General features: G+C 33.3%; 1 protein-coding gene across 3 annotated transcripts in view; it reads left to right on the top strand.

Annotated features, from left to right (window-relative positions):
• Positions 1-2,415: 2,415 nt before the first annotated feature.
• LOC132699170 (G protein-activated inward rectifier potassium channel 3-like) overlaps positions 2,416-15,134 on the top strand; it is a 55,074-nt gene continuing 42,355 nt past the window's right edge. For all 3 annotated transcript variants that reach the window (XM_060665732.1, XM_060665731.1, XM_060665733.1), the window contains exons 1-2: positions 2,416-2,644; positions 6,496-6,868. In XM_060665732.1, the coding sequence (XP_060521715.1) occupies positions 6,561-6,868 (308 nt within the window). In that variant the 5' untranslated portion in view covers positions 2,416-2,644; positions 6,496-6,560. The remainder of the gene's footprint in view (positions 2,645-6,495; positions 6,869-15,134) is intronic.

Raw genomic sequence — 15,134 nt, 5'->3', positions numbered from 1 at the left:
CCAATTTGTGTTGGTCATTGCAATAAATCGCATTCTATTGAAAACTACATAAAAAAATATCAAATTTATGGCATATAACAGATACAGATACCTAGGCTCTGCAGAGAGAGATTTGAAGCAATTTTGCTCTCTATGGAGTATTTATTTCATGTTCGATAAAGGTTGAAGACTAACAGCAAAACTAGAGAATACATACATCAGTTTTGTACTGTTCTGTTACATTAAAAAATCTACTAATACTAAGCCAAAGTCAGCAACCCGTACAAAAAAAAACAACAAAACTGCCAAAATAATTAGCAGGAAATATTACCACTAAATCATGTTCCTATTGTGCTAAAACCATACCAATTAAAACAACTCAATGAATTCGAGTTAATTGGCTCCCCACTGATGGTAACGGCGAGAGAATTTTATATTACAAACTCATATGTTCCCGCTACAGGGTCGTTGTTTTTTTGTGTGCAATGAATTTTGAAAATCGAATTCAAAGGTAAGAGCTCAGTACATTTTGCTTACAACTGGTAGGACGCTACTATAAATTTTAATTAAATACAAAAATAAAATAAATTTGTAGCATTCAAGTCAAAAATCTAAATTACCACGTTAAAGAAAAAAAATGATTTTTTGCATTTTTTTCATTGAATAAATAAGTATGCAATAAAATATGAAATACTAAATTTAGTGACGTATTTTAACTAGTTTAACTTGAGTACTGTGTGGCAAGATTTATTTTTTATAACCTAAAACATTTTAGATATTAGTCTGCTGATATTTTTGACAATTGTCTTAGTGCTCATTGCAATAATTAGTAGCTGCTTTAGCCTTAAGCAGATTCGCATTATCGGAAGTCCAAAATCTCTTTTTAAATGTTCTGAAATAATTTGCCTCTTTACCAAGTATTTATAAAAAGTTTCTCGAAGATTTCAGTGAATACACCAAGCTAATAACTAATTCTGTAAAAATACCGGCAACAAATGATTGATTAAATAATAAGAGCATAGGGCCTGAGATACCGATGGAGTACTCCCTTACTAAAAATAGCGTCAGAACTACCGCCCTTGTTAGGTTCAAGCGAGTTGAGTACTTCGAGTACTTCATTTCTGGTTAGTTAGGGTCTAAATGAACTTCGCAAATCTCGCAAAGATCACATATTTCCGACTCATTAATAATGCTTTGAGACTTAACTTTTAACCGACACAAGTTGTCAAACCTTTTTATTAGATTAAGAAACACAAAAGTTCCTTTCAACTTACATTTAAAGAACCAGATCGAGTAACTCAGTATAATGACACTGTAAAAAATGTAGGTCTACTAGACAGTGAATTGCGGTTTTCAAATCACATATTTAAATGGCCTCAAAAAGCTTACTTCAATTTAAAGATTATTTACCAAAATAAGTATTATTTAAATAAAAAAACAAAAATATTGTTGTGTGCATCACAACTAAATTTCTGTGATGTTTTCTTTCATCTATGTTTGAATCACATCGATATTTTTCGTATTCGGAAATTACAAAACTGCTGTTTGAGGCTGATATTTGATGAAAGAAAACTTGAGATATATAATTGATGTATAAATTGAAGATATATGCAATCTGCTTGCCTATTTTCTAAGATCTTTATGAATAAATTCCCTCCTTACTTATATGAAAAAATAAAATTTATAAATGACGTACACGCCATCAAATGTAGGTATAAATCATTTACCCCTAAATTAAATATAATAACCTTATCAAAAACTGATAAACCATACTTTCGATATCTTCTTGAAAAACAGTGTTCGCTAGTTAATTATAAATAAAAAACCTCGCCTTTTTCTAAATTGATTTTTTTTTGTTTATTATTGACTTTTTGATTATTGAAAATAAAGGCCTCTATTATTATCGTTATTATCATTATTATTATTATTATTAAAATACGTCGTCGCACACATTATATAAGATGGAAAACTGGAATTTAAAATGTTGTTTTTACGGTAAAATAAAATAAAAGAAGCATTTAGGTTTACGTGTAAGTTAATTAAACTCACAATTTTCTAATAAAACAAATTTGCTACAATTGGCACTTTTTGGACAACCGTTATAATATGAAAGCAAATTTTATCCATGCGTAACGTGAAAAAAAGTATTTGACCATTGACGCATTAATTACCATTTGTTTCATTCGCAACCTAATACAACATTTATTGATAACTGAGTTATCAAAACATGATTTAAAACTGATTTTCTCAAAACTAGAACGCCCAGTATTGCCCTGATCCGGCGTGACGAGCAAGATAGATTTAAAATATTTTTCTAAAATTTCTAAATGCAATCACGAACATCTCGAGCCCATCGAAAAATTACCGCAACGACCTTGAACGTGATACAGAGTTAAGCGATTATGTTTACTGAGAGGTCCGCCACTTTTCACCGCGCTCAGCTTTTACTTAAGTACTATTTCGCGGTAACGCGTTTTTCGAAGATTGGACGAACGCAATTTCTCGTTAATTAATTTGAACAATCGCAATTTGAAACGCGGGCAATTTTTTTTAAACGAAATGGATCACCTGCCCGCTCTGCATCGTCGCGTTAGTCGAAGAACAGTGGTCGACGTGGTGACAATCACTTAAACGGAATGGGCTCAATTTGAACCCGGGGAACCGTGTAAGTAAAATAAATACATTAATAATTTTTTTATTGGGCTGTTATCCAGTGGTCTACTTTGGTTTGTCGCGACTAACTTATGTCCTGTTTAGGGAAATGGATTATGCAAAAAACTTGTGTTGATGTCGAAAAATAATCATAATTGTCACTTTATTTCCACATCATATATTGTGCTATAAAACAGGATACAGTAATACCATAAAAAATATTTACAAATATACAATGTGGAAAATGACCAAGTGCAATGATCGACTAGCCGCAGGTGTTTTTTCACCCTGCTCCACGCAACCGCGTGAAAAATAAAAAATATTACAATGTTTTTGGTATGAAAAAACAGGTACAGGTGAATGCCCTCAGTTTTTAAGCGCTTCACTCTTCTAGTGATCTCAATGGTTATTGTACTGTCTGCTAAAATAATATTGAAGGATGTGACGTTTAAATTTTAAAGGAGCATGCACAGTTGTCTAGTTTCGCTATGTTCTTTCAAAAAAGAAAGATCCGGACCACTTTTACGGGGTATCTCAGTTATTTTTAAAGACAGAGAGTCGCAGTTTACATGTCAACAAAGTTATCATGTCCCTCTTGGTTTTTGAAATACAGGGTGAAATAAAAAATTATCGATTTTGGGACCACCCCCGTACAGTGACCTAGTATGCTTTTTACTTGCCCTAACCGTTTAGTAGTTATGAAGCAAACATAACAGTATAGCATAGTAGTAGGCCATTTTTAATCTATTAAAAACAATATCCAAGTAAACAAATATTAACATACAAAAAACTCAATACTTCAAAAAATGTGTTTTATACGTTATGATCTACTCTTTGTAACAAGTTTCAACTTAATGCAGTCCATTATGGCAATAATTAACACGAAATAACATTATATCTAAAAATTATTAACATATTATTGTACCAAAAATTGTTGTTAAAATTGGAGACCATTTTCTCGAATGCAAAACTCGCATATATTACTTAGTTTCTTAATGGCATTCGTCTCCTTCGTAGAGTTTCGAAAGTAAATCAATAAAAAAAAATTGACCTTAAGGATCCGAAGATCGTGGAGGTCCGTTGGTATCTATCCGTTTTTGAAGGAAGTTGTCATCTAGAAATGGTCTTAAAAGTCCAGAGTTATGACTTGGGGTACCATCTTCTGGAATAACTTCTTCAAGAAGTACCTACGTGGTGTAAGAGCCCCTTCATAAATTCGATAGGCTATTTGTTGTCCCCAAATAAAACATGATTCCCCAACCCCAAAGCGTCCTTGTTGAGCTCGTTCAAAAATTAAATGGTAGTTGTCTGTCGACCAGTTCTTCTTGTTTGGCGATTAAAAATTCCCAAACTTCCGTAGCATTCGTCGGACCATGTTGCAAATACCAGTGGCAAAACTGCGTCCGGCGCTCGGCAGCGCCAAGATGTTGAACACCCTTTAACTTATTTAAATTCTTTGGGCAGTAGGTTTTAGCACCGCTACAGCTTTTTCTATGTGTTTGCAAAATGATGACGGCGATGCTTCTATGTAACCTAATACATACTTTATTATTTGCTCCCTATTCTCCTAGAAATAATTTTTAGAACGCGGTGGAATAAAGAATCCGTGGGTAACTAAATTAATTTTGTTAAGAGCAAATATATCTGGAAACGATTGTCGTCTATCTGGCTATCTAATATAGACAAAACACTTTTCTATAATATAAAAATTATACCAATTATATCCCTTTGAAAATCTTTAATTATTATAGGAAGTTAATTAAAATGACATAAACACAGAACACAGGCACATTTGGTTTTTTGTAGATGACCCACATCCAACCATCCACTAAACATTACAATAACATAATATTTATCATATTAATAAGACATTATTATATCTATGATCTCATCTAGAATAGATTGATTTGTTCGTAGCTCAATCCAGGTGATACGCAGCACTCGTACCCAGTAATACATTTCCAGCGCATGCCTTTTTTATTGATAGTCCCGGAAATTTAGTGTTGTGACAATGCCCTTTTTCGTGTTTTATCCAAACTTTTTGTTGCTCATTTTGCATTTTCTATCCTTTCTCCCAGATATATGAACTGGTTTATTACTTGAGATTGTCTCATCTCTTATTTCGATCTCGATCATGACCTGGCCTGGCCATAGTTGCGGCTTTCGTTCTCTAGCAATTCCATAGCTAGCTAAGTTTATCCGATTTGTTTGCCAGCTGAACAATGTGCTCTGCATACCTTATTTGTATTCCAGCACGTTATTCATAACGTATTTTTTATATATGTTGAACAGGGTTTCTTGTTAAATTCACGTCCCTTTCGTATTTATTTGTCCAACGTTTATATTCTGTTTCACCTGCCTTTTGCGAAGCTAGGCTTTTCAGGTGGATTTGACATTATAAGAAAGCTTCTAAACTTTCATTAATAATAGTTAAGAGGATTTTGCTAGCATGTGAAAGTAATACTATAAGTCTGTAGTTTCCACATTTTTCTTTGGAGCCTTTTTTATGTATGGAATAACTATGATGTGGACCAATCTTTGGACCAGGATCCACTTAACCGGTCCCCTTGGCATATTTAATGCAGTATATCAACAGCGCCATATGTCCCATTGCTTTTATCACTTCGGTAGATCTGTTGTCTTTCTTTGAAGTTTTGTCTGGTTTCAATTTCTTTAGTGCGGCTCTTAAAACACTAGCTAGTTGTTTTTTCGTTTGAAGCTCATGCTGACCAAGGGATTCTTGTAATTCCTCTTTTTTGCTGTTGATTGTTGGTATTTTATAACTAGCATTATCATAAACTATTACGCATTCACTTGTTATGTCCTGATGGTAGTCTAACGTTTTCTGTGTATGGCAGCAAAGCGTTTGGCACCTAATTTTCCCACAGGATGTTCTTTTTCCTCTAGCTGCAGGTACATTCGGAATGTTGTTTGATGAAGAATTTTGCGTTTCTAATCATCAGTGTCGAGCCAAATCTCGTCTCAATAATATATATTTCGTTTTGCTACGAGAAATAGATGAATTTGAGTTACATATTTGTGTCTCCATTTCACCAATTGTTGGGTCGCTTTAATGCTTGTCAATATTTTTAAATCTAAATTCGATTTTGTGCATAAATGATCGCAATATTTCACGACTGCCAGAGTTAATCGACCATTTGCTTTTAATTTCTGTTGCAATGTAAGTGACGGAATCTGATTACTCTCATACATTCTGTATCGCCGTTTCTATTGTCACTATGCTTTGTCACATCGTGCCTTCCATTCTAATGAAATACTATCAAGCAATCGGTACAAGCTTGACCTTAGTATACTAGGTAAGTCCGCTGTCCTCCCATGCCATGAATTTTTGGTTAGTTAAATTACAAGCAGATTTTTGTATTGGCTATGTTGCTAAGTAAGTCTTTTTAGTTTTTTTTTAAATTTTACTACCTAGAAACAGTATGTGCAATTGTGCGTTAATAAAGATAAAAATATAAATATAAGTTTTACCTTCATATACTTGTAAAATAATTCTCTTCCAGCAAGTATTTGACACTTTCTTTTTAGTTCGTTTGTCTCTTCGATTCTATCTATAAATCTGGATTTTATTGTTTATTGCTAGGTTTATTGAAGGTAAATTGCCTTGTCAAGTCATGGTCATTTATCGTGTACTACGCTATACCTATAAACGAATTTGTAGCATAGCATAATTTGGACTTTTTCAGATCTTCCCAGTTAGCCTTACTTTTTCTGGCTTCTTTTACTGTTTTTCCAACTTTTCTTTTACTTTCGGCTACGACGAACTTTGTCCAGAAATTATTACTGACTAAATAATATAATTATAATAATAAATAATATAATAAATAATAACCATTTTTTCAGACACAATGTATAAAAATTCCCACCACCAATCGCATTCGTAACGCCTCGCAAAGATTTCGAACGAAATGGCCGGAAATGCGACGACACCGTCGCGTCAAAAGTTGCCGTTCTTCCCGCCGAAAACAATTAAAGAACACGACGAAGATGTCGACGCGATCTACGACAAACCCAAGTTTAAAATCGGAGGAGATTCGCCGCTAATTTCGCGAAGAAGTAACGGCGAATCTGCTATAGCAAAGGGGCCAAATATCGATCAGTTTCCGGCGGGTGCAATGGCTAGTTTGAATAGAATCGGAACGGACGTCAGCTTGGCCAGAATTTCCACCTGGAACAGCTCCTTGTATGGCGGACTTCAAAGGCAAGGAAGCTCTAGGTTAGTAAATATTTGTAAATGTAAAAATTAGCATGTCGAAACTTAAGTAAGTTTCCGAATAATTTTGAATGACATGAAAGGTCGAGGGGGTGTTAATTTTTAGGCCCTCTTTATATTCTTTACATAAAGTACATAAACTTAGGCTTAGCAACATTACATATATACGAAAAATGTTGACCACTAAATTCTTCTTCTTCTTCTTCTTCTTATTTTAAGACTCCGAGGTCCAGCTCTCATACCAGCGCTTTGGTGGTCTTCCGGGAGGTCTGCTTGCATTGGGTCTCTCTTCTTTTGCGATTTTCGCCAGTCGATCGTCTTCCATTCTATTGACATGATCTCTCCATGCTCTTCTTCTAGTTCTGGCCCATCTTATTATATTCGGAACGTCACACATTCTTCTAATTTCATTGCTCCTTATTCTGTCTCTTAGCGTTTTCCCTGTGATTGAACGTAATGTCTTCATCTCGCTCGTTCTAAGAATCTGTTTAGTAGCTGCAGTCTCTGCCCTCGTTTCTATGGCGTATGTCATAACTGATCTAACACAAGTTTTATATATCCGTGTTTTGCTTTCGATACTTAAGTATTCATTCCTCCATATCACGGTTCGAAGGAATCCCGATATCCTAGATGCTACTATTGTTTGCATTTTTACTTCTTGTTTCAGGTTCCTATTGCTCGTGATGTTAACCCCTAGATACTTAAAATACATAACCTGCTCCACACTTTTATTATAAATTGCCAGTTTGCATCTTCTGGGTTCTCCGCTATTGTCAAGGATTGTGTCTTCTGTGTCGATATGATCATATTGAATTTTCCTGCAGCTGTTTCGAATCCGTGTAGTACTTTTTGCAGATTATACTCATTTTCCGATATCACAACCGCATCATCAGCGTAGCAAATTATCTTAAACTCATGTTTTCCCATTCTGTATCCTCTGCCTGCAGTTTTGACTTCTTTTATTATTTTGTCCATTATAATATTGAAGAGTATTAGACTGAGGCTATCTCCTTATCTGATCCCTGTTGATACTGGTATTTTACTGGAGAGTTCGTTGTTTACCTTTACATATGTGCTATTTCCGCTGTTCATGTCCCGAATGATGTCTATAGTCCTTTGGTTTACGTTTCGTTCTTTTAGCAGCTCAAAAACTTTAGGGTACTTTGGTTTCAATTTCTCTTGATAACATTTTCATTGGCAATTTTTTTACAGGGTACTGTAATGCTATTTACGCTTGTTCTTGATTGCTCCTGCGTAGGTTGCTTACGAATCGCACTTGCTCACTGTTTGCTTGTTCATAGCTTCACTGAGATGGTTTCCCTAAATTTTGTATTTTATTTACCTTATCGTTAAAAATAAAAGGATTTCCTCCTGTGTCAACTGCTATAGTTGTACGTAGTATTTTGATTTTTATTTTAAAAAATATTAACAAACAGACATTTACAATATTAGGAAACAAATATGAAGAAACCACAATGAATAAAATAAAACAAATATATAAGGGTTCCTTGAAGAACATCTGGTTTCTTCCGTCACCTCAGCCTGTCATTAGAGACGTACTTCTTCGCAATTTTGAAGATATATAGTCCGTTACAATGCATTTTAATTTCATAAGACCTATAAGAACGCAGTTTTGTTTGAAATTTTTAAATAGATATAACGAAAATAATAATTTTTAAAAATGTACTTTATGGACCGACAGAAGACCATTCACTACAATAAAAAACTGTAATAGATACTGGTCAATAAATAATCCTAGACAAATACATGAAATAAAATCCCATAGCAGTCGATTAATGTTGTAAATACACAATGTTGTAAGCAGAACGCTATTGATAGAACACAATATAGCGCGATATAAGAGAAAATATATCGCTAAATATATCATCACAAATAACATGAGAGCAGGGTAGTGCGCATCCACAGAATGTCGTCCGGATCAAAAATTTTCTTTCACGACGTGGAATAACTATAAATATTGGTTGACCAGAGAAAAGTCCGGACTTGACATTAATGGATTTCTTCGTTTGGAACATTAAAAGAAATCAAAACTTCTTGGGACAATATCGAACAACTCCATTTCGAATTATTTTCTTAATAGACCTGTGGCCTAAACGACTTCAATTTTCCTTATGTAACGTTTTTCGATTTTTTGTAAATCTTTTCTCGTGTGTTCTTAGTATGTAAATAATCTTTTTCTATTCCCGTATGTAAAATATCGAATTATATACCGATCTAATGTACGGGAAGAGTCAAGTTACCACGTCAGTTTCGTTTCCCACGGATCCGAGCCACTTCATACATTTCCTTCAGATATTTCCCATGTTTATCAATTCTGACGGTCATGTCAGCAAATGTATTTGTGTTGTTTTGCGAAAAAGTAACGGTCGTAGAAAAAGTATAGTATACAACACGTTCGGTAAACTGCCGTTTACCGCACTTGTTGCATAATATACTATTGCTCTAATAAAAGGGGTAACAAATACTACAGAAATAATAAGTCGTAAGCTTACGTCGCAAGTTCAGGGCACAGGCCTGTTGAACATCTAGCTTGGCTAACTTACCAACAAATACCCTTTTTATTCTTTAATGTGACTTTAAAGTAATAAATTACTTATCCTGTTGTCGCGTGGTCGCGAAAATTCCTGATTGGCTAAAAGCAGGAGGACGTCAGGTTTTGGTGAACAAAACTCGTTGATAACATTTACTTGAGGTCCCAGGAGATTTTGCGATTTTAATTATCTCATAAACTAGCACCCATTTTTAGAAACAGAAGCAGACAAAAATTGGAATATTTTTTAGTTGGTTTTGGTTTGGTAACATTACTTAATCACAGTAAAAAGTTACAAATTAGCAGAAACTGGCAAAATAGCCGATTTTTTTTCAAAATGGAGTTTTTATTTTTAATTGTCCTTGGAAAAGTTCAGCTAGTTAGTTGCTCTATTCCACTATTGCTCTTTTGAAAATCTGGAAATAAACCAGGAAATAAATAGGAAGTCTATAAACAAAACACAGTTATTGTAGAGTATTTAACTTGTAGCTGAATTCGAAGATCTCATTTTGTTAATCTCCGTAGCTTCCAATAAACTTATTTTTTTTGGTTTTTGATTCATTATGTAAGATATCAATATTATAATCAAACTTGTACATACCTAATTTAAATGAATTACATAATTATAATACCAATTTTTAATTTCGTACGCTCTTTTAAGTTTGTTAATAAGTTATGTGAATGTTCTACCTGTTTATCTAATACAAATATCAGGACATGATCCTCATTTTAACCTGTAGACTCTGGATTTTTGTGTCTTGTGTGACTGAGTTTTATTGTTTTGTAAATATTTTCCTGGTGTTTTTTCAGTGTTAAAAGCAATCCTGGGACCACACGTTTGTTGAAATTTTGTTTTAAAAATTTTGGGTTCGATTTTTAATATGGGTTAAATATAGTTCATAATTATTAGAAACCGATTTTTATGTAATCTTATCTACCAAAGATGGTTCGTAACTATTGTCATGATGTATGGAAAGATCTAATTTGTATAGTGGACTAAGTGGATTTCAAAATAATTTTAGTATGAAGAAACAATTAAACTATTTATTAAATCTTATTTTATGGCGGGGTTATTCCCTCAACAATATCTCCTTCTATAAATAAAATAATTAAATCCACAAATCCTTGCACTTGTGTATTCCAAATCAATTCACATATAATCTCTTCTAATCTATTTTAATACGTCTGTTTTATTTGTTTTTTTGTTAGCAAGTTCATTCAAGCCAGACAGTACCTTTTGATTACCAATCTAAGGCTAATTAAAAGGTAAACTGTTTTTGTCTTCCCCTCTAACTAATAAGACAGTACAGGGTGAGTCATTAGTCCCAAAAATTTTAGCTATTTTTGTTTTTTTTATTCGTTTTGAAATTCTTCAACTGAAAACTGAAACTCTAAATTGAAAACTGAAAAATCTATATTTTCATAATTGGCAGACCACGCATATTTTTAATATTTACAAACTTCCTGCTTCGGTTGTTGATGAATCGATCTTGTTGACGTTTCGCCAATCATTCTGTTGCCTTCTTCAGAGCTTAACTGAAACTGGCTCCTATTCTACTCTGCACCTGCCTATATATTGTTTGAGGGGGGAGAAGCTTGTCTAGGATGATTGATCCGCATATTGCTGACAGTTAAAGACCAGAGACCAGATTGTTTGGTTACTTATAGTGTTCTATGGATGCTCGTATTTTTCTTTTGTTTGGATTTCATTTCCGGTTTCATGGTTGTGTTCGGCAGCTGCTAATGAGTTTATTTGACATAGTTTTAAGATTCATTCATGTTCTTTGAGCCTAGTTTAAGATTATATTTCTTAAGAACCTCTGAAATGTGATTGTTTAAATGTGGCAAGAGTGGTAAGTATGTGGCTTTTGGATTCATTATCTTTGAAAGTTTGTATTGAAGTGTATTTTGTTATTAAATTTACGTATAATATTGGCGATTTTTTGCAAAAAAATCAATTTTTATTGTTAAAGTTGAATCTTTAAGCCTTCCAAAACCGTATAACACAGTACGATTATCATTAAAAGAAGATTAATTACAGCCATTAAAAGTTACTAAATTTTGAACTTTTCAGAAATAGCTTCTAATAATTTTTTATCTACATAATTTCTCCAAATTTTTATTCTAATTAATAGCCAGTGTTTTATTTCTATGGATTTCAAATTTTAAAATGGTTGTCAGTACGTAGTGTAGGTGGCAGCACTAATTATATTAGGTCATATGGTACCGTTGTCAAATGATGTCTGCAACAAATGCGGTAAACGGCATTTAACTCACGAGTTTATTTGACACGAGCGGAGCGAGTGAGTTAAAAAGTTTACTGAACGTGTTGCATACTACACTTTTTCTACGACCGTTAGACTTTGGGTACATTTTCGCAAAACAACACGAGTACATTCACTGACATGACAGAATTGACAAATGTCAAAATTCAAAGCGTGGGAAATTATCCGAAAACATCCGATTGCTCCCAAACCCGTGCGGTAAAATCCGGGAAATGTCCGAAGTGGCTCGGAATCGTGGGAAAAGAAACTGTCGTGGTAAAGTGACGCTTCCCGTTCGCTAGATCGGTGCGTAATTAGGTATTTTACAGACGGGAGTAGAAAAAGAAATTATTGTGTATTTTCATTCTTTAAAGCTCTCGGTAATTTCAATTATTATCAGTAAAATGGCTGAAAAGAAAATTTATTTATTTGGTTACTTTTTCATGTAGAAAATTAAGTAAACGAAAATTACCGAGTATAAGAAAAGTTTTACAATAATTTTTCTACAAGCATACAGATTCTAACCTCACAATTCGACAGTGTTTTGATGAAGTGATTCGTGATGTTATGAAAGTTTGGAAACCTACTGGTATTCCCGTCCGTCAACCATATAATGCTGTCACTAAAATCATTAAAGTTTATCGAGAGTGGGAACTTTTGAAAAAAATTAAAAAAAAAACTCAGAAACTCAGCACATTCTTTAACAGAAGCTTAGTCTAAATATTTAAATGAACGTCAAATCGTCAAAAAATTGTAATCGATGATTACATGTAATAATACACATCTAAATTCGTAATCTATAAAAATAATAATACTGACTATTCCCTGATTAAAACAATGTATTGAAAAGTATTGAAAATAACGACATTTAAATACTTCTAAATATTTTAAATTGCTTCTCTTATGCAGAATTAAAATTCTCTATAGTTGTTCCCGACGATTCGATCGTTACAAGAAAAATATGTTCCGAACAATCATTTTTGAATTAGGATGAGAAGGTTTGGTTTCCGATTCACGGATTTTAATATATCTAAAATAATGTTGAGTTTCAGGAATAGGGACTCTAGTACGCCGAAACTAACCAGAATGTCCTGTGAATCTAATGTCATGGTTTTTAATTGTTCAATGAAATTAATTACGAAAATATCAGTTTTAACTGTTTTAATGTAGATAGATATTTTGCTAGAAAATATGTATCAATGGTGCTGACGATAAGTCGAAGGGGTAACTTTGGTTTGTAACTCTTAGGGAGTCCGTAGAGATGAGGAATTTTAGAGTCCTAAACGGTGACAGATTTTTAATAACATATTTAAGGTTGCGTTACATATATGATGTAGGATCTTTTTTAAGTTGACGATAGGATCCGTTTGTAACAATGTCTTGAATTTTTTCCTGATATTCATTTGTGTTCATGACTTATGAAGTAGGAGATTAAATTTTAGAAATTTTACAACAATGCGTTGAGGCATTGAAATAATAGACTTAGGAAGTTTTGATTTGTTAAGGATTTTTGCGGTTTCAAATCGAACTTCATTACCTGTTTGAGAAGCCAGTTTGTTCAGGATACAAAATTTGAAATGATTTCCTCTTTTGGGATAATACGTTGGGCAAAGACGAAGTTGGAACCTTTTGCAAGCACCGACTTTTCCGTCTCAGAAAGTTGGTGCGATGATACATTAACCACAGTGTTTATGAGAGAACAGTTTGGTGAATTCACTAGTGTTGAAGTTTGTCAAATTTTTGAATGAGATTCTGAGTAGAAGATAAACGAACATTTTGAGATTTGTCGTGAGTCATGTTTGAAAGGGCATCGAACCTGGATGGTGACAATATGGAAGCAATTTGGATATTTCTTTACAGGTATGATGCATTCTTTCACGAAATAAAGCGAAACTAGATTTACGAAGAATTTTATAAGCATATATATTTTCATTTTTTCTAAAAGATATTATTTGATATGATTTATGTACTGGGCGAGGCAGAAAAAATAGTTTCTGGGAATATACCAACTAGACAATCCCTTCCGTGTTTGATGCTAATGGTAGTACTGAATATAAAAAAAACAAAGTGGAAAACCGGATTAAGGAAAAATAATTGGAAATTTTATTTGTCGTTCAAGTAGCTCGCTTATGTAATACCAATCTACCACTAGAAACCACAAATACACCAACTTCTAGACCATGATTTTGAAGAAACGGTAAACTTCTGGACCCTTACACATGAAGCCATGGAGGCCGATCCAAATTTTTTGTCTGAAATAATTTCTTTCCGATGAAGCTACTTGTTGTAGTAATGGTGGAGTTAATTGTCATAACATTGTCATTATCCAGTTAATCCATTCTGGGTACGGGAAGTGCAAAACCAAAACCATTAGTCACTTAATGTGTGGTGTGAACTTTAAAGTTATTGGACCAATTTTTTTTTTGCGAACCACTTTTCTTTTTGTAGGCACAGGTTGAAGGTAGTGTTTATCACATCACCAGAAGATATGTAAAATAGGATTCGGGGCAGGTGCAGAAAAATAACATTGTTTAGGCTAGGGAACGTCCAAGAAAATATACGAAAACGGCTAAACATGTGTATTCAAGTAGAAGGGAATATTTTTGAACACTTATTAGGCCATGATAATAATCAAAAATAAGTTAAGTTAATTTGGAGTAATACTCATTTAATATTATTTACTTTTTGTGTCAATTTAAAATTTGACTGATATTTTAACCAAAATTATTGATAACTGTCAGTTGCTTTATCTACGGCTCCAATAACGTTCTTTTTCCTGTTCATTTTTTAGTCTTAACAGGGCCCTGTTGGCTAACAGTTTTGTCATGGCCAACTAGGAAGAACAATATTCTTAGACCAAAAGAAGAGTAAATCTTGGAGGAGTTAAAATAAATTGCAAAGCATTTAAAATAGAATGACATGATACATGGAAGACTGTTCCAAAAAAAAATGGTGTGCCATTTACGAAAATCGAAATTTTCCAAATTGAAACCGTACATATATATTTGTTTGTTTTCAACACCATATAGCGTCTAATACAAATTCCGTTCCATATATCTTTTATTTCATCTTTGAATAAAGCTAATATCAAATATGAGTGCTTTCTTTACTTTCAAAAATAATGGAAAAACTGTTAGATTTAGGTTTTAGATATGCATTATTATTAATAAAAAGTTTTTTAAAACAACATTTGAAAATAGGATGTTCCGTTTTTAGAAACGTATGTTGTATTCATCATGTTTATTTGAACCACCCCGTATACTTTAAAATAATTTTAAATTGTACATTTTCTCATAACTTTTCAAACCAATGAGATAGTGAACTTTATCGTTGACTCGCCCCGTACAATGCACACGTCTTAATTGTTTTATTTTCGCGAAAAGAAAGTACGGATTCACTTCTATAATCGTATAACTAAAATCCCTCGATAAGGCATCTTCCAGGGTCGGATTAT

Source organism: Cylas formicarius, unplaced genomic scaffold (genome assembly GCF_029955315.1).
Source record: "Cylas formicarius isolate icCylForm1 unplaced genomic scaffold, icCylForm1.1 PGA_scaffold_3__17_contigs__length_32017465, whole genome shotgun sequence".
In the NCBI taxonomy this organism is placed as follows: Eukaryota; Metazoa; Arthropoda; class Insecta; order Coleoptera; family Brentidae; genus Cylas; species Cylas formicarius.
Note: the sequence above shows the minus strand (reverse complement) of the source record. Positions and strands in the feature narration are given on the sequence as shown.